Source organism: Aedes aegypti, chromosome 2, assembly GCF_002204515.2.
Source record: "Aedes aegypti strain LVP_AGWG chromosome 2, AaegL5.0 Primary Assembly, whole genome shotgun sequence".
NCBI lineage: Eukaryota > Metazoa > Arthropoda > Insecta > Diptera > Culicidae > Aedes > Aedes aegypti.
In genome coordinates this window covers 260689743-260710448 of record NC_035108.1, presented here as the reverse complement: position 1 = coordinate 260710448, position 20706 = coordinate 260689743, and the positions used below count along the sequence as shown (strand labels likewise).

At 43.7% G+C, this 20706-nt stretch overlaps 1 protein-coding gene across 1 annotated transcript in view; it reads right to left on the bottom strand.

The window, feature by feature from the left end:
* Nucleotides 1-20706, bottom strand: part of LOC5565687 (protein disks lost) — a 286162-nt gene that overhangs the window by 51881 nt on the left and 213575 nt on the right. The window contains exon 6 of the mRNA XM_021844895.1: nucleotides 10760-10891. Within this exon, the coding sequence (XP_021700587.1) occupies nucleotides 10760-10891 (132 nt within the window). The remainder of the gene's footprint in view (nucleotides 1-10759; nucleotides 10892-20706) is intronic.

The following is a 20706-nucleotide window of genomic DNA, read 5'->3' as shown; positions in this document are numbered from 1 at the left end:
ACGTCCAACAAGAGCCTCAACTACAAAACCTGCGAATAAGTTTGCTCGTCCGGGAACACCGGTTCCCGTAGCTATCAAATCTGCCTCTAGCCCAACTCGGACTCCTAACAAACGATCGCTTACACGTATTGAACTGACTAATCTACAACAACAAAAGCGTGTAAAGCATAAAAACGTCTCGGAGGGTACAGGTACCACCTCGAAGCGTTAACGCCACTCTCTATCGATAAAATCCAGTTTTCTCCACCAGCCAATCGCCATAAAGCAAATACCGATAGCCAAATCATGCCTTCCCACACTCAATCACGCAACATGCTCCAACGAAACGACGCACAGCCCGCGGATTTGAGTCGACAGGAAACCGGCGAACCGGAAGCCCAGTTTCAACCGGAATCGCCGGGTAGACCTATGCACTCAATCCAACAACAATATCTGCACGTTTACCTGGATAGTCGAGGCGCCAGTGTACCGGAAGCTACACCCCAACCGGAATCACTGGACCGACCTCGACATTCGGAGAACGGATCAGATGAAGAAATGCATTGTGCCTCGGATAGTCGAGGCATCGATGGACCGGACGCTAGAGATCCACCGGGACGGTCCAACCAACTTCAACATCCGATGGACGAAAAAGGAACAAAAAGCAGCAGAATGAAGAACCCGATGATATCTCCTGGTAGCCTAGGCCCCTCCAGTGCGGACGACACTTCCATACCGGAACTGGTGGATCCCCCTTGGCGCCAGGAGAATGTCGGAAGAGGGACGGAAAAGGGATGGCTATCCTATACCCCTAAGCAGGACGACGTGGGAATATCTTCAAGGAATGAGGGAAAAGAAAGCACAAGCTCCAGAAAACCAGGCCGTTTCCATAACTATGCTCCAGAGAGGAAATCATTTCCTGATGACAGAAACGTTGAAGATCAGTTCAACTCCTTCAACAAAATGCAGCTTCCGATTGATGCACTGACGAATGCAGCGAGGTATGACATCCACATCAAAAAAGCACTAGGATGTGGAGCTGTCGTTCCTCCAGGTCCTTCCTGGTTACAGCGAACAGGCAAAAAGACCATCGAAACATCGGTACTCATCACTGATAGCGCTCTATTTTGCCCGGAATACAATCAGAGAACAACCCAAGACATCCTAGCAGACAAATCGAATTTCAATGAAGGTACATCTCTCTCACCACTTGCAGCACCTTTCTTCCCGGTAGTTGAAACAACCCTGCCCATAACGGCTGCACCTTCATCGTCCATTTCCGAGCAAGCAAATCAGCCAGATATTACTGTAGGTAAGTCCAGCGCCTCCTCTGTTTCTCCTGGATTCCCAGTACCTTCGAGTGGAATGGTCTTCCCCCGTACGGAAGTGTCCAACACTACTTTAAACAACCTCAACACAAGCGCCTCTACAAGTCAATCATCAAGCAGCCTCCCATATCCGGCTCCTACCCTACCCAAACCAGTGAATTTTCTTCTCCAGTGGAATATCAACGGATATTACAACAACTTAGCGAATCTCGAACTCCTGACCCATGGGTCCTCTCCTTGGTGTTTGACGCTGCAGGAAATCAACAAAATCTCTATCCCCCAACTCAACAAATCACTCGGTGGTAGATATCAGTGGACCATAAAAAAAGGTAGCAACTTCCGACACTCAGTAGGCATTGGTGTGCTAAAAACAATACCATTCGAACCGCTTGACATCAACTCAGATCTTCCGATAATTGGAGAGCAACTTCAGGGCCCCATATGTGTCAATATCATCAACGCGTATCTACCATGTTCAACAATCCCAGACTTTAGCAAACGCATGGCCAAGGTATTTGAAGTCATCCCCGGTCCGATATTATTTGTTGGAGACACCAACTCTCACCACCAAGCATGGGGAGGTGATAAATCCGATTCCAGAGGGGTCGCTTTACTAAGCCTGTTTGAAGTGGCCGACATGGTGGTCTTAAACAACGGTTCCGACACCTTCTTCAACGGGAACTTTTCTTCTGCCATTGATGTCTCAGCAGTCAGCCGTTCACTTCTCAGCAAGTTGCTCTGGGGCATAAACTCCGACACCTATGGAAGCGACCATTTTCCTATTCAGATCAGCTTTTCCACAGTCTCTCCCGAAACAACCAGAAGGCCTAGGTGGAAATACGAAAAAGCCGATTGGCAGTCCTATGATTTGAATGTGAGGCTGCGTCTTCAAGACAATCCCCCAAATACATTGCCGGAATTCACCAGACTAGTCTATGACGCTGCAAATGCCTCCATCCCTCGAACCAGCAACAAGCCCGGCCGTAAAGCCCTTCACTGGTGGTCAGAAGACGTCCGCAAAGCCGTCAAAGCACGTCGAAAAGCACTTCGAGCAGCTAAAAGGCTACCAGCAGATCACCCTGAAAGAGCAGAGGTGCTTAATCGTTATCGCACATTGCACGTCGTATGTAGAAAAATCATCAGAAACTCGAAGTTGGCCAGTTGGGAGTCTTTCTTAGAAAGCCTGAACGGATCCCAATCTTCTGCTCAACTTTGGGGTAGTATCAACGCCCTCAGTGGTAAGAGGAAAACCACTCAAATGTCCCTTTCAATCAACGGCGCTTATATATCAGATCCACCTGTGGTAGCTGCAGCTCTCGGAGACTATTTCTCGCACCTTTCCTCCAGAAGCAACTATAACGATTCCTTCATGCGCCGCGTTCATCCCTGCTCTGCATCGATCCAAGCAACGATTTGGTTAACACGGCTTTCTCGCTCAACGAGCTAAAATTTGCTCTCAGCTGTTGTTCTGGTAACTCGGCCGGCCCAGATAATGTCGGTTATCCACTATTGAAGAACCTTCCCGCGACAGGTGTTATAAAACTTCTAGAATTAATTAACCAATCATGGCTCTCCGACAAATACCCAGATGAATGGCACGAAAGTTTAGTAATTCTCATCCCTAAAGCCAACTGCTGTTCTAAAGATCCAACTAAATACCGTCCCATTGCCCTTACATGTTGTCTCTCCAAGGTGATGGAAAGAATGGTAAATCGGCGGCTCAAACAGAAGCTTGAATCCGATAGACGGCTTGACCAAAGGCAGCATGCATTCCGATCAGGTTTTGGTACTAACACGTACTTTGCAGCATTGGGCGATGTGCTTCATAAAGCGAATGCTGAAGGGCTACACACGGAAGTGATATCTCTAGATATTTCAAAGGCTTTTAATTGTACCTGGACACCGCTAGTCCTTCAACAACTTGTTGACTGGGGGCTATCAGGGCACATAGTGCACTTTTGCAAAAATTTCCTTGTCAATCGCTTTTTCCGTGTTGCAATCGGAGATACTACCTCGGAGTCTTACCCAGAAGAAACTGGTGTCCCCCAAGGATCTGTTATTGCTGTGACCCTCTTCCTCGTAGCGATGAACAGTGTTTTCTCCGTTATTCCCCGAGGTGTCCATATCTTCGTGTATGCTGACGATATATTGTTAGTCGTATCTGGCAGCACCCGTGGTCGCACCAGGATTCGGGCCCAAGCTGCTGTTAGTTCAGTCGTAAAATGGGCGACATCAGTTGGTTTCAGCCTCTCCGCCAACAAAAGTGTACGCTGCCACGTCTGTAAGTATAGGCATCAATACGACAGAACGCCAATCCGGGTGGATGGTAACCCTATTCCCTCCAAGAAGACAGTGAAAGTACTCGGGATCATAATTGATCGACACCTGTCTTTTAAGCCGCATTTTACCAACGTTAAGAATAACTGCCAAACAAGATTGAATCTACTTCGGACAATCTCCCGTCCACATCGTTCCAATAATCGTGGGATTCGATTCCGAGTAGCTGAAGCCATTGTTGATAGCCGTCTCCTGTATGGCTTGGAGCTCACCTGCATCGCCTACAACCAGCTGGTAGAAATATTAGCGCCCATATACAATAGCTACATTCGTACTATTTCCGGACTCCTCCCGTCTACGCCAGCCGACTCTGCATGTGTCGAGGCGGGTCGACCACCTTTTCGCCATTTCATAACCAAAGCAATTTGCACTAAGGCTGCAGTCCATGCTGCAAAAACCTCCGGGCGCCGTAAAATGTTTCTCCTTGAAGAAGGAAATAAGATTTTCCGTAGGGTGGCCAATAGAAATCTCCCCCCTGTGGCTAAGTACCACTGGTACGGAGACAATAGTTGGCATAAAGGAGCACCAAAAATCGATGACGAAATCAAGCGTCGATTTAGAGCGGGTGACAACTCGCAAACGCTTCGAATGTCAGTGCTTGAATGGTTGCAGACAAAATATTCAGGCTACGAGCACCGTTACACAGATGGCTCCCTCTCCCAGGTAGGAGTAGGTATTGGAATCATCGGACATTCTCTGGAAATCAGCAAAAGTCTTCAACCGTGGTACTCAATTCACCACACAGCACTGTGTTTGCCTGGATACCCGGCCATTGCGGAATCCCTGGAAACGTTGCAGCGGATCGACTCGCTGGAATCGGTCACGCCGAACGGAGGTATAGCTCCACAGCCCCGCTGGATGATGTCAAAAGACACATCAGGAAAAAATTTAGGGACCACTGGAATGTCGAATGGGCTTGCTCCCACTCATCATATATCCGAAAAATCAAACAAGATACGTCTGCCTGGGATGATCGTAAATCCTTACGTGAACAACGGGTTGTCTCAAGATTGCGTACTGGACACACGCGTCTCTCTCACAACTTCGATGGAGCTGATTTCAACGTTATCTGCTTAACGTGCAACGTGAGAAACACTGTTGAGCACTTCCTATGTGTCTGTCCCCAGTATGAGTTCTCACGTCAAACATATGGACTCTCCAGCAGTATCCGGGAAATTCTAAGTGACGATGCATCCGCTACAACCTCCCTGATCTGTTTCCTCAAAGATGCTGGCCTCTTCTATAGGATCTAACTGTGGGCAGCCCGAGATCATTTTCGTTGTTATAGTGGCCTCACCACAAATTAATAGGGCAAATCTTGTGCAAACACTTTGGATTTGGAACATTAGCGCAAATAGGTATACTAGAATAACAAATTATAACACAGTGAAGTAATCCGGGAACGTCAGTAACTTTAAGAGATTAGCTACGAAACCTTTGGCGAGACCCCACGGTTGGGCTCGAAGACGGACCCTTATGGTTCGCCTTACTTTCCCCCGTTACACGAGTGCCCTTTAGGCACCTCATGTGGCAGTGATGAACTAGCCAAACGAGTTAAAAATCACTTTAATAAAGAAAAAAAAAAAAAAACTTCTCGAAGTAGCTCCCTACGGTGAAGTTAGCCTACTCCGATGGAGAGTTCTTCGACAGAGGAATATCTTCCGAAACCGATAACGTTACGCGAAGTTCTTATTCTGTTGTTGTCGAGTAGAGTAGAGTGTCGAAGTCGGCCCAGCGATTCTCGTTGGAGGATGGCTTCCGGTTCACTGGCGCTCCAACGACTCAAGCCGGTGACTTGCTACAGACTACTCAGAATACTTCCCGACGGTGGATCTATGCTACTCCGACGGTGATTTCCCCCGTCGGAGTAGGATAGCGACGGCGGGAGATCTCCCGAACTGATGCTATCCGGGCAGATACTGAGGTCGGTCCTGCGATTCCGGCGGAGAGAAGTTTCCGGTATACAGGCGATCATTTACCGGTGCTGTTTTGCGATCTACTCAGATAGACCCAGACGATGGACTTAGCCTACAGATTTGCGATCTACTCAGCTAGTCCCTGGCGGAGGATCTAGTCTACTCCGATCGCGAGCCGCCGCCCTCTGGTCCTCACGCTATTTTTGTTGCAGTGACGACATGATCTGCGTTATCGCTTTGTTCACCGTCTGCCACGTACTTGCCTGTTGACACATTTTCTGCACGATGTTGTCGGGGTTTTAATCTCCGTCACAGCTCCCGAACATCTCGTTACGCACTTTCGCGTATCTTGGGCGGTCAAAAACTACATGTTGCGGTGTCTCCTCGATGTTTGGGCTGTCTGGGCAGTGTGGCGACTCTGCGTGCCCGAATCTATGGAGATACTTTCTGAAAATTCCATGACCTGATAGGAACTGTGTCAGGTAGAAGTTCACCGCTCCATGCTTCCTATTCATCCACGTCGACAGGTTTGCGAAGAGCCGGTGGGTCCATCATCATAGATCATAGATCCGACTCTGGCAATCTTCAGTACGTTTCTGACGGCTCTTTTGTTTATAGCACTCGATATCCTCCGCCAAAGTGATGCAAATGGGGATAATGCCAGATGTAACGCATACAGCATCTGACGATATCGTTCTATACGCACTCGCGACTTGCACTGCCATCAGCCAAAACGCTCTGTTCAGCTTTTCGCGTTCCGCTTTGTTTCTAGTGCCTTGCCTAAAGTAGGAACTCCATACCTCATTATTGATGATGAGACGTTAGCTAGCAGACGCCTCTTACTGCTGCTTGGACCGCATAAGTTTGGCATGATTCTCCCTATAACGTTCATTGCCTTCTCGGATTTTTCGCATGCGTATCAAGTTGGCTGTTGACATCACCACTTCTTTCAGCGTCTCGCCCAATACTGTTAGTGACACATCATCTACAAAACCAACAATCTTCACCTTCCTGGGTAGCCTCAGTGTCAAGACTCCGTCGTACATCCCGTTCCAAAGAGTTGGACCGAGAATGGAACCTTGAGGGACGCCCGCTGCCACTTGCATTCACCTCTGCCCTTCACTTGCTCCGTACCCCAGGAAATAACCCTTCAGGATTTTGTAAAGATAGTCGGGAACCTTTATACTGTGCAGTGCTGCGGCAATGGCCTCCCAGTTGACGCTGTTGAATGCGTTTTTCATATCTTACGTGACCACAGAGCAGTATCGATATCTCCTCTTTGTTTCTGCTTCGACATCTTTTCAGCACTCTCGAGTAATGCTCGAATTGCGTCTAACGACGATAAGCCTTTGCGGAATCCAAACTACATTTGCGACAACCCGCGCTAACTCTCCGTACACTTCGTCAGCCTGTGCCAGGAGTTTCCGAGCGTATCCAGCAGGCAAATAGGCCTAAACGAGGCTGGCTTCCCTGATTTTAACAGTGCTGTCAAAAAACTGCAAACTGCTCAGTACCAGTTTTTGGATCCTCCATATTCATGGCAAGTTACATTCGTCAAGGCACTTCTGCAACACCTTCCTGAGCATGTCTGGATATGCCAGAATGGCAGATTTCAGCGCTACGTTCGATATTCCGTCTGGAGCAGGGACTTTATTCGGTTTTAGCCGTTATATCGTGTGGCAGGTACGTTTGCCCAGGGCTAAAAATCTCGTTAATAAAGATAGAAAAAAAAAAAAAAAAAGTGTGGCAGGTACGATAATACTCAAGGGAAGTCAAGGAAATTCCCATTACGAAAAGATCATGGACCGACCGGGAATCGAACCCAGACACATTCAGCATTGATTTGCTTTGTAGTCGCGAACTCTAACCACACGGCTAAGGAGGGCCCCTTCAATACTTAGTTATGGAATACCAATCTGGTCAAAAGCGAACTTAGAACGAGCTGAAACATATAGCAGTTGCAAAGTACGTGCTTAAGAGTAACAAGCGCATACCGAACGGTTTCCAAAAAGGCTGTGTGCATCCTAGCCGGAATGACGCTCATCGGAGTCATCATCAAGAAAGATGTTCAATGCATTAACCAAAGAGGTATCAGAGGGAGCCCGCAACGAGTATAAAGAAACAACGATTAGAGGTTGGAAGCACGGATTAGATAACTCCAATAAATGTAGATGGACTCATCGGCTAGAACCAAATGTGTCAGATTGGTATAAACCTGACGTAGTTTCTGTCAGGACATGGTTGCTATACGCAGTACTTGCATAGCTTCAGGCACGCATAATCTCCAATTGTGCCCCAATTGTGCTGGTGTGGATGAAACAGCGGAGCATGTCGTGATCGATTGTCCGCGTTTCATTGTTGTGAGCGATCTCATGATCGCTACATGCGGAGGGACACGTCTCCGCGCAATATAATCCAGAGCATGTGTGCGGATGCCGAGTGCTGGAATGCACTAACTACGACTGCCACTCAGATTATACCGTATTGATTGGAATTGCTCGGAAGCTTCAAATCCCGGAAACCGGCCTTAAATCACCCAAAAATGGTTATTTCGCTAACTTCGTTGAATACGTAGAAGACGTTATAATTATGGATACCAAGCTAAAATAATCAGAATTAAGTGCAAAAATACCGTTAAAAAGGCGAGTGTCCGACTTTCGAATCGTCCGGCAATTCGAAGTAGCACGGTACTGCAATTGAATTGTCTTTGACGCGTCGACCGATAGTCGGATGCAAAGGGTTAGCCCTGCTGAGGCTAGTCCCCTTTAACAATGTTTAAGGTGAAACAGTTTAGAATCAACTTCTAAGATTGCACTGAAACTTCAAAGACACAAATCTCGCGAAGGAAGCATCCAACAACAGTGAACTTTTTATTTTGGCTTTGTGCACTAGCAGAAAGCTTAAAATAAGAAGATCAGAAAAGTTTACCAACTATTTCTCCAGTTTAGTGCCTTTGAAATCGTGAGTAGGGGCACAAGTCGGCCATTGTGACTGCCATCTTTGGATTCCGAGATGTTTCACCTTAAGACGATTAGGAGAATCAGTTTACCGAGGCTTCTTCTACTGCATGTGTTAAAGTGCTGTATGTTCTGAACTTTTCCCCAAAGTAATACTGTAAGGTGGTTCCAGGGAGAAAATAGGCTGTGGCCAAGGGTAATGTCTGTGCATTCTGTACACATACAAAGCATGGACTAATTTTGGTGGATCGTCGATAGTGCGGCATCCCCACACTCCTTGAGTTATCTTCTCAAGTGTCTGGTTGCAAATTCCCCCTGGTAAAAAAGGTGCCATGCAACGGTTTGAAATTGACCCTAATTAAGCTCAAACCGTTTTTAGTCAATATTAGGACATATTGACAGAACAAAATTTTGGCAATGATTGATCCAAATTACTCCTGTGTGCGGCGTACTAATCACCCAACTGGATGATCAGAATCAGCCTTCATGTGTCTGCCTTGATATCATATTTTTTTCCAGGCATGCACTCTCTTGGCAGTCGGCAAATGTCCTCCTGTTGATCCTTTCAATACCGACAAGACAATCCCCTGTCAAACCGGAAATAACAGACTTGCGGTGAGTGCCGTCAGCGCAATCATCGTCACTCATATCACCATAATCCGTTACCATCACAGTGAAGAAGCCATCAACAGGCGCCATTGATGCCGGGCCGCCATCATTGACGGAATGGTGCCAGACTCTTTATCGTTTTGCCTGTTGGCTCATCCGGAGCACCTTCTCGTGCTGGTATTGGTGCCGACAGGAGAACTGAGCGTTCTCGGAGAGTGCACTCTGCTCCCCGGAGATGACGAGGAACACTCGAATGGAAGGATGGGAAAATTGCATTATTGTTATTTACCCTCGACACTTCCATTTTCAGTTCAGCGTTCCGGCGGCCGGAGCGTGACATCCAGGTTCTAGCGGGAGAGCCACCTGGCGGGAGTATGATGCGGGTGGAGGGTATTGCTGCAGACAGCTCGTTTGGCAGACCGGCAGAAAAACACCACCCATTCCCGAACAGACAGGCGTTACAAAATTGAAACACAATTATATCAAGACATGTCGCGCGGTTGAATTCCCGACTTGGTCAGGTTTCTTAAAGTCAGATTTTTAACACCATCTGTAAAAATTATGTTTCACTCTTCTGATCGGGATCATGGTGCAATGAGCAGATCTACCTCCCATTCCTTCCACCACCCCCAAAGTGGGTGGTTTGACGTGCGTGAAAACAAGGAAGTGTTTTCGTAGCTACCGGTAGTTGCAGCTCCCTGTGCCGGGAGGATAATGCCAGTCGTACCTATATGACACTGCATTCAATCTCTTTGTGCTGCGGTCTCGTCTGGACTGGACCAGGTCGAACCCAATGGCGCTCACGTTGAGAATGATGGTAATGGTGATCGTGTGGGTGGTGGCCGCCAAACAGCAGTGATGGGGTAGATTGTTGCATTTTTGTTGTCTGACCGGCCTGGTCTCGGATAGATATGGATGGTTGTTTTCCGGGATGAAATTCGGAGGGTTCAGAACACAGAAAATGTAATTTCCGAAACAAAGAATACTACTGGAGGACGACGGAAGGGGTATTAAGGGATAGTGAATGAAGTGAAGGATAGCTTCTATTCAAATCGGATGACAGTTTTATGAATTACATTATGTTTAGGTTTCATTCTGATTTATAGTGTTGACGCCAATGATATATGGAAAAGGTTTATAAAAAGCTTTGACCGGTATCCTATATCATATTCATATAGAGTAAGGTGGGCAAAAGTCACACATACCCATAGTCACGGTGTACTATATTTAAGAAGGTGATATATTCCGAAAACTGACAGCTAATTGACGACGTCATTCCTATCTACCTCGAACAAATTTGCGAAAAAAATGATCTAGTGTTCCGGAAGGTATATGGTACGATAGGAGTGACGTCAGATGTTTACAATCAAACTTGATATTTACATCAGTGAAGAGCCTGCCTTGTTAATTTTTATGTCGTGCCCATAGTGAACTCTTTTCCTAAGTCACCATAATAATAAACAATACGGTCCAGACTGCTAACGCTTAACCCATTACAATGCATATTAATTGGACTCATCACAATGCTACAAGTACAGAGTATAATCTCATGTCAATTAAAAGGAAAGCACCATTGCGCAAATATACGCGGAATCCTATTGTATGAAAAAACGAAAAAAGCAAACACACTTACCGTATTGCGGAGCTGGATCTGCCTATTGTCTACCGTGGTGTTCCGGTAGCTGTCGTAGCTGAATGGCCTTGAGATGATGTAGCCGATGAATTTCGCCAGAACACGCATCGTCGTCGTCGATTCCGGCCGTACCTGTTGTTTGTTTGTTTGCAAGGAGAAGAAGAAGAAAGTACGAAAACATAATTGAAACAAACTCTGGAGCGACGAACAATCGCGTGAATCGACACCATAAAGTATTCGAATGTTTGCCGCCATTGTGCTGGATGCGGAATACCGCCCGGAGATTGGCAATCGGCAGACTGGCAGACTGGATGGCTGTCAGGTGGAGGTCTGATTGGCGTTTGTGGCGAGAAGGTAATTTCGTAGGAAAACAGGATGTTATCCGGTGGAAATTGAGAGAAAATAGAAGAGAGCTCAAGAGGCTTCAGAAGTCAAGCTGACCGCAAATTGATTGCGGGAAAATGAGGAAATTGTAGATCGAAAATAATACAGTAAATTCTCCAGTGGAGATCTGAAAGCTGAAGATATTCTAATTGGGGATAAACATGGCTATTGTTGTAAGAAGCATGGAGACGCATGGTGCTTCATTGCACCAGAAACAAAACTGATGTTATACTAATATATAAGATGAAGACGAATGCAATGTGAACCAATGTATTAGAACCCTTCTGTTCGTGACAACATGTTTACTTGAAAGTTTTAAATAAATAGCTTTTGGTTGATGTGAGAATATCATTAGCTGAAGTTTGGAAACAATAGGTGAAATCTTTCCATTTTTGCAAGTATAAAAAAATAACATCCAAACTTTTTCGCAAGCTACTACAGATAACGCTGACTTTGGCGTGTAATCCGCAAACAAAGATTTTTGACATCCAGATGTCAAAATAATGTATGATATTGGTACTGATACATAACCAGAAGTGTACGATTCGATAGATATCTTTGGATTGTACTAACAGTGTTACACGAAAAAGTTTGTGTGTCGTCGAATAGCCATGTCGGAATCATTGTTCATTGGCAAAAATTGAATTTCGTTGATGTGAATTAGGGTCAAAATGATCCTTTCAAAAAGTTTACTAATGAAGGAAAGTAAGCTGACTGGACGATAGCTAGAAGCTTCTGCAGGACTTTTGTCCGGTTTTGAAATTAGTACAATATTGTTTTTTTTATTTATCAGGAAAACATGCCAACTGAAAACATTTGTTAAATATATCAATCAAGCACGATTAAGCTTCTCTCTGGAAGTTTCTTGATGAGGATTTCAAAAGTTCCATCATCGCCAAGGGCTTTCATATTTTTTTCAATAACAGTTTTTCCGAATTAGTCTCCTAGGATTTTTTAAAAACGTTTTTTATAGAGAATGTTTCCAAAGTCCTGAGTAACTTGATTCACAATTGGACTAGTGAGTCCTAAATTAAAATTGTGCGCGCTTTCAAACTGCATATCAAGTTTTTGAGCCTTTTCGCACTTAGTTAGTAGTAATTTGTTCTTTTTTCTTTTTAATTTAAGAGATCCAAAAGATTAGAGCCAGGGTCCAATTGACGAATTTTAATTTCAGGTTTTTTGTTTCATAATTGTGTAAAACATTTTTTTGTACGATGTTTAGTCAAAAATGGAATATTTCAAAAATGGAGTTTCTCGATCGCCCCACATTTCCAAGATCCTGCTCCACTTGGTCAAACCACCTAGCTCGTTGCGCTCCTCTTCGTCTTGAACCGGCCGAATTTGAGGTGAACACCATTTTTGCGGGATTGTTGTCCGGCATTCTCACAACGTGTCCCGCCCATCGTACCTTTCCAGCTTTGGCGAATTTCAGGATACTGGGTTCACCGTAGAGTAGCGCAAGCTCGTGGTTCATTCTTCTCCTCCATACGCCGTTCTCACATACTCCGCCAAAGATCGTCCTGAGCACATGTCGTTCAAAACCTCCTAGCGCTTGCAGGTCCTCTTCGAGCATTGGCCACGTCTCATGCCCATAGAGGACTACCGGTCTTATCAGCGTCTTGCACATGGTACACTTAATACGGAAGTGAAGTTTACCAGACCGTAAGGTCTTGTGGAGTCCATAGTAAGCACGACTTCCGGCGATGATACGGCTTCGAATTTCTCTGCTGCAGTTGTTATCCGACGTTATCAATGATCCGAGGTAGACAAATTCGTCCACCACCTCGAACTCATCATCGTCGATCATCACGCGTCTGTCAATGCGAGATCTATCGTGCTCGGTCCCTCCAGCCAGCAGATATTCCGTCTTCGACGTATTTACCTTCAATCCAACCCGATCTGCTTCACGTTTCAGCCTGGTATACTGTTCAGAAACCACTTGGAACGGACGACAGCAAAGCAGATGAACTGGCAGGATTTATTAAAGACCGTGCCCCACATGTTTAAGCCCGCCCGTTTCATAACAACTTCTAGCGCGATATTGAACAGGAGGTAGGAAAGACCATCGCCTTGTCGAAGTCCTTTGCGTGTTTCAAACGAGTCCGATAATGTACCCGATATCTTCAAACAGCACTGTACGCTATTCATCGTTGCTTTGATCAGCCTAGTCAGTTTCCCGGAAAAACCATTCTCGTCCATAATCTTCCATAGCTCTTCGCGGTCGATGGTATCATAGGCCGCTTTGAAATCGATGAATAGGTGGTGTGTAGGGACTTGATATTCGCGACACTTTTGGAGGATCTGCCACAACATAAAGATTTGGTCTGTCGTCGATCGCCCGTCCACAAAACCGGCTTGATAACTTCCCACAAATCTGCTTGCCAGTGCCGATAGACGGCGGAAGATGATCTGGGAGAGAACTTTATAGGCTGCGCTAAGAATGCTGATCGCTCGATAGTTCTCACATTCTAAATTGTCACCCTTTTTGTAAATTGGGTATATTATTCCCTCCTTCCACTCCTCCGGTAGCTGTTCTGTATCCCAGATCCTGTCTATCAATCGGTGCAGACAAGTGGCCAATCTGTCCGGGCCCATTTTAATAAGTTCCGTTCCAATACCATCCTTTCCAACTGCTTTGTTGTTCTTGAGCTGTTGGAAAGCATCCTTAACTTCACCTATTGTGGGAGTTAGCACATCTCCCTCATCCGCCATACTGATGAAGCCATTCCTCCTGCTGCCTTGGTCATCCTCCTCTGCGCCATTAAGGTGCAAGAAAAAATGGCACAAAAGTCAGAACTGAAAGAGCAGTTTTCTCTTTTTAAGGGGGCAGGATCCGTCATTGATTTCTGAATTTTGTAAAGCATTTTTTTCGTTTAAAATCGAGATAATTTATAGGAAAATGTGTTCACTGTATTCTATTATCCATCCGAAACACAGTGAACACATTTTCATCGAAAGAATTATAGTACTAAACAGAAAAAAAAACTGCTTTTGAAGTTTCGATGATGACGATGATTACAATGACGGAGCGTTGAACGTTAAAACAACAAATTGATGAAAATAAAAACACACAGCCTTTTTATTTGTCAAATAATAGAGCTGTGTGTTTATATTTTCTTCGATTTGTCTAATTAAAAAGAGAAAACTGCTTTTTCAGTTTTGACTTTTGCACCAATTTTACTTGGGCCTTAAGGTATTCATCGTAGTGCTGTTCCCACCTTTCAATCATCTCACGTTCGTCCGTCAAGATACCTCCATTCTTATCCCGGCACAACTTGGCTCGCGGCACGAAGCCGTTGCGGGATGCATTGAGCTTCTGATAGAACTTACGTGTTTCTTGAGAACAATACAACTGCTCCATCTCTTCGAACTACAATTCTTCCAGGCGGCGCTTTTTATCACGGAATAGATAGATTTGCAGTCTTCGCTTCTGTTTGTATCGTTCCACGTTTTGACTGGTGTCTTCTTCTTCTTTTTGGCATTAACGTCCTCACTGGGTCACAGCCTGCTTCTCAGCTTAGTGTTCTAATGAGCACTTCCACAGTTATTAACTGAGCGCTTTCTTTGCCAAAGTTGCCATTTTCGCATTCGTATATCGTGTGGCAGGTACGATTATATTCTATGCCCAGGAAGGTCAAGGAAATTTCCATTACGAAAAGATCCTGAACCGACCGGGAATCGAACCCAGACACCTTCAGCATGGCTTTGCTTTGTAGCCGCGGACACTAACCACACGGCTAAGGAAGGCCCCTGTCTTGCAGCAGCAAAATAGCCCGCGCTGCATTCTTCTCGTCCAAAACCGTCTGACACTCCTCGTCGAACCAACCGTTCCGTCAATTTCCTTCCACGAACCCAATGGCACCTTCCGCTGCGTTGTCAATGGCTGCTTTGACACAACTCCAGCAGTCCTCAAGAGGGGCTCTCCCTCTTCCGGCAACGCTGCTTCAAGGCACGTAGCCTGTTGCGACTTCGGGTAGCTTGAGTCGTTCCAGATTGTACCGTGGAGGGCGTCGGTACCGAATGTTGTTCACAACCGAAAGTCTTTGGCGCACTTTTTTTTGTCGTATTCACGTTCCAGCTGCGCGTAGAAAGCGTCCTTATCGTCATCGTCACTTGCTAGGTGAGGGCTGTGCACGTTGATTATGCTGGTATTGAAAAAACGGCCTTTGATCCTTAACTTACACATGCAATCATGCGCCTCTGCATTTCACCCATCACGATAGAAGCTGTGCCCAGCTCATGTCTGTTGCCGCAGCTCAGGTAGATGGTATAACCATCCCTATACGTTTGTTAGCGTCGATCGTTTCCAGCAAATCTTCTGCAGCGCTACGATGTCGAACTTGCGGACCCTCAATAATTCGGAAATAATGCGGGTACTAGTCCGTTTTCGATGCCTGGATCCAAGCATGGGAAAAATTCACTCGAATATTGTGTTTCTCTCGCTCACTTCCACAAGCGGTCAAGAGCGAGATTGCCGTTTCTCCAACCAAGCGGAGTATTTCAATTTCCAATGCGCTTTCTTCTTGTTCGCCGAGCGACAAGTTAGACAAAAACGGCAACAGAACGATTCACTACCGACTCCTTGTGCCGAAGGCATCCGATTGCTGTAGCGAATGATACTTCACATCATAATTCCGCACGAGTGGCATTCGTGTTTGAGAGCTGAAGAGCGTTCACTGATTGGGAATATACAAGGCGAAATAATTCAGTGAACGCAACATCTGTACATTCCGCAGGAAGCATTCAGTGATTGAATGGCGAACGCGTTCTTTCGTGTCTCCCATTTAAGAGCGGATAGGTCAGGTCCGTCACACTCGGGCTCAGATTGGGTACCACTTCTAGTACTGCATTTGGTCCCTCGGTAGTGCAAAAGGTACCCAAGTTTGACAGATCGCAGTACACTTTGAACGGCATTCTAGATTACCTTATGAGCCATAAAATTTTCGGCAATTGCAAGGGACATGGGGGTCTTTAATTTGTCTTTGGATAGGTGCTCTCTCCGCTCCGTATATCTTTTGATTTTCGGTTTATCTCAATCGTTTGCGATTCGTCGGGATCTTGATTACTTTTTATACGATAATTTCTCGCAAAAACTTTGTTCCGAGCTCGTTTAGAACTTTTAATTGCGCAACTTTTTGCTGAAGAAACTACTGTTCTATCTCTTATAGTTACATAGTTATCAGAGATTTTCTTTGAAAAAATGGTTGTTTTGAAATGCCGATATCTCCGAAAGGCGCGAACGGATTTTCAATCTTTTGTCATTATTAAAAAGATTATCTCTTTCTTTGTTTTCGGTGAAAAAACTGTGGGGACGTTTTTTGTTTGAAAAGATTCACAAAATTTTGAAAATAATATGTTTTTAAACGAAAATCGTCTATAACTTGAAAAATAACCAAGACAGCTTTTAGGTGCCTTCAGCATAAATGTACAAAATTGAAAGTTTTAAAAGTGTTTCATACAAAGTATTCATTAAAAATCAACACTTTAAGATATATTCAGATTCGAATTTTATATGGTAAAAAAAGCGGAAAAAAAGATAAATTTGCTAGAACAACCGAAATAACTGTATGTAAAGTCATTCAAAATTGAATATATGTATGTATTGATATAATATCGATCGCAGTAAGCGACATCTCAGGAGTTAGGGGTACGAAAGTTAATTGCTGAAGTGGTTTTAACAGTGATCCATGGAACATTAATCCATAAACGAAGACTTGTTATATCACGCGACATAAAGTTTATCCAGCTAACCTATGACGTGGTCGGTTATAAATTACTACCGCTTCAGCTTACTATGCAGAAGGTCATGCGTTCAATACCGGTCCCGTTTATTATATTATCAACCCTAAACGATAACAAAACGTATACTTTGGAGAATTCATTCAAATTACCAAAACTTTACTTCCCGTGATAACCTCTCATAGAAGTATAGAAGTATCTGCAATTGTCCTATCTGAGCATCCCACTTATCCCCTTCAATTCAATTAAATCCATTAAATTTGCCAAAAACGAATTAGTCAGGGCAGCATTCGCCTGTTGAAGAATGCATGAATCTTGAACAATACCCAGATAAAAGTTCCAAATGTTTGTCTAAGGTAACGAAACAGAAGGTGGGCCTTGATCACTTGAAAACTGCTTCCACTGCTCCTTCTTTCAACTCTTTTGGTTCCGCTTACTATGATCGATATCAATACATGTGTATTCAATTTTAAATGACTTTACATACAGGTATTTCGATTGTTCTAGCAAATACCTCTTTTTTCACTTCCTTTACCATATAAATTTTGGTTTATGGTGAATATATCTTAAAGCGTTGATTTTTTATGAATACTTTGTATGAAACACTTTCAGAACTTTCAAATTTGCACATTTTTGCTGAAAGCATCAAAAGGGCTATCTCAATTTTTCAAGTTATATACGATTTTCGTTTAAAAACATATTATTTTCAAAATTTTGTGAATCTTTTCAAACAAAAAACGTCCCCACATTTTTGCACCGAAAACAAAGAAAGAGATAATCTTTCTAATGGTGACAAAAGATTGAAAATCCGTTCTCGCCTTTCGGAGATATCGGCATTTCAAAACAACCATTTTTTCGAAGAAAATCTCTGATAACTATGTAACCATAAGAGATAGAACAGTAGTTTCTTCAGCAAAAAGTTGCGCATTTAAAAGTTCTAAACGTGCTCGGAACAAAGTTTTTGTAACAAATTATCGTATAAAAAGTTATCAAGAAAAAACTGATTTTTCAGTACCACCCTAACTTTTTTGTTAAAAAAAACATAATTCGCGAACCATAAGAGATAGAAATTTGGGTTCTTCGGCAAAATTGCTCCAAATCGGTTGTTCTAAAACATTGTAGAACATTATGTAGGTCTGAATGCGTCAGCAGAAAAGTTTATGTGCTGATCTCGTAAACCATGTGGGCCACCCTAATTTCACATCACTGAAAAAAAGTCTGAAGAATATGGAGAAACTTTGCCGAAGACAACATATATCTAAAATTGACGGTTTAGGCACAATCATTTGTGTCTTCCTAGATGTGGCTTTGGGACCAATGTATGCTTCCTGTACTGATGATTTTTACGGCTGGATTGTAAGGCCTGCACTACCCGTAACGCGGGTAGATCACCTTTTCGTGGTGCGTTGCGGGGTAAGATCTACCAATTTGTCAGTGCGCATCGTACCTTCGTGCTGTGCGTACACGAATTCTCTCTGCTCTTGGAAGTTTTCTTAAAAACTACCTAAAGCAATAAAACAGTACTTTTCAGTGCTACAAAAACAGTACTTTTCAGTGCTAAAATTAAAAACGGTACTTTTCAGTGCTACTAAAACAGTACTTTTCAGTACTATTTTTTCTATTATTGATCCCTTTACGATCCTTGTTTGGACCCGTGCCTTCGATTTTTCGTTGGACCCGTTGGCGAAAGCTAGCGGTGGTAATCCTTCTTGGACACCGTCTTGGGAAAAAACCTTTCGAAGGTCACGTCTTCTTTCGTTTATTAATTAAACATGGTATCAACAACAAACAAAAGGAAGGGTGAATCTCTGAATTCACTACTTCCTTCCAAAAAAGTGGGTTTTGAAACTGTCACTACACGTGGCAAGAATGGAAGAAAGGACGCTTCCCCGGAATGCGAACTTTCTTCCAAGGGTGAAATGAATAATTGTATCGAAATGAGCAATCAGTTCGATGCTCTAGACAAATTTTCCGAACACCAAATCGAAGCAGCCTCTAGCCCAGGCTCTTTGATTCAAGTGAGGAAGCAAAGAGTGCCGCCTATCGTGGTCAGTTGTTCCGAATTTGGGGGATTTAGGCAGGACATCTTGAACTCCATTAGGGGAATCAAGGTTTCCTTCCAAATCGCAAAGAAAGGAGACTGTCGCGTTTTGCCGGAAACTCTTAAAGATCGTGAGCTTCTTCTCAAACATCTTGAAGAGAAGAAGCACAAATTTTTCACTTATGACGACAAAACTGAACGTTTGTTCAAAGTTGTCTTGAAAGGTCTCTCAAGTGACTATAAATCACCTGAAGAGATCAAAAATGGAATAAATGATTTACTTGGATTTTCCCCAGTCCAAGTAATCATTATGAAAAAGAGAACCCAATCTGGCATTGTTCGGAAAGGGCTTTCTCAAGAATTTTATTTAGTTCACTTTAACAAAAAAGAACTAAATAATATTAAAGCTTTAGAAAAAGCAAAACTTTTGTTTGATGTCCGTGTGACATGGGAACATTTCCAGAAACCTGGAGGAAATTACCAGAACCCCACTCAGTGCCGTCGGTGCCAAAAGTGGGGTCATGGTACAAAAAATTGTCGCATGGATGCTAAATGCATGATTTGCGGAGGTTCTTCTCACGCCAAAGACGTCTGTCCAGTGAAGGAAGATACCACCAAATTCATATGTTGTAATTGCGGGGCTAACCATAAGTCCAATTTTTGGAATTGTCCTTCACGCAAAAAGGTCATTGAGGCTCGTGCCAGGCAGATGAAAGATAATATCCGTTACGATAACGGTCGTTTCCGGAATTTGCCTGGTAGAGTATCGAACAATGCTCATTTTTCAGTTAACGATCGCTTGATCATGAATCATACCCATCAGGAAGATCATAATCATGCTCATTCACAAACTAATTTTAATCCGTCGGGTAGCCGTTCGAATCTTTCTATTTCGAATGTATCTACCCACGGTAAATCCTTTGCCGATATCGTAGCAGGAAATTCGAACTCCTCCCCTGTTCGATCCATGGGTACCCATTCTACTTGTTTCAAATCAAATGGAAAAAACCCTGCCGCCACAGGTAACTCCGCTTCTTCGTCTACCGGAAATTCCAATGGGAAATCACATGACATGTCTGCCTCTGATTTTAATTTTCTAACTGAACAATTGAATCTAATGATTGATGCAATGTTCAAAGCCACCACGATGACTGAAGCAGTCCAAGTAGGTGTAAAATTTACAAATCAAATTGTTATTGGATTACGTTTTTCTAATGGATCCAAATAATAATTTAAATATTTTAAATTGGAATGCTCGTTCTCTGAATGGTAAAGAGGACGAGCTGTTTAATTTTCTTACGGTTAATAACGTGCATATAGCAGTTATTACCGAAACGTATTTAAAACCTGGATCTAAACTCAAAAGAGATCCTAACTTTTTTGTTTATCGTAATGATCGACTTGATGGGGCATGTGGGGGAGTTGCAATCATCATTCATAGGCGTATAAAACATCAACTGTTTTCATCATTTGAAACTAAAGTTTTTGAAACTTTAGGTGTTTCTGTTGAAACACAGTTTGGTAAATATACTTTCATAGCTGCCTATTTGCCTTTTCAATGCTCTGGGCAGCAAGTTAATTTGCTCCAAACTGACTTGCGAAAATTGACTCGTAATAAGTCAAAATTTTTTGTCATTGGTGACTTTAATGCCAAACATCGGTCATGGAATAATTCTCAAAGTAATTCCAACGGCAGAATTTTATTTGATGAGTGCTCTTCAGGATATTTCTCAATTCAATACCCTGATAGCCCCACATGTTTTTCCTCTTCTAGAAATCCATC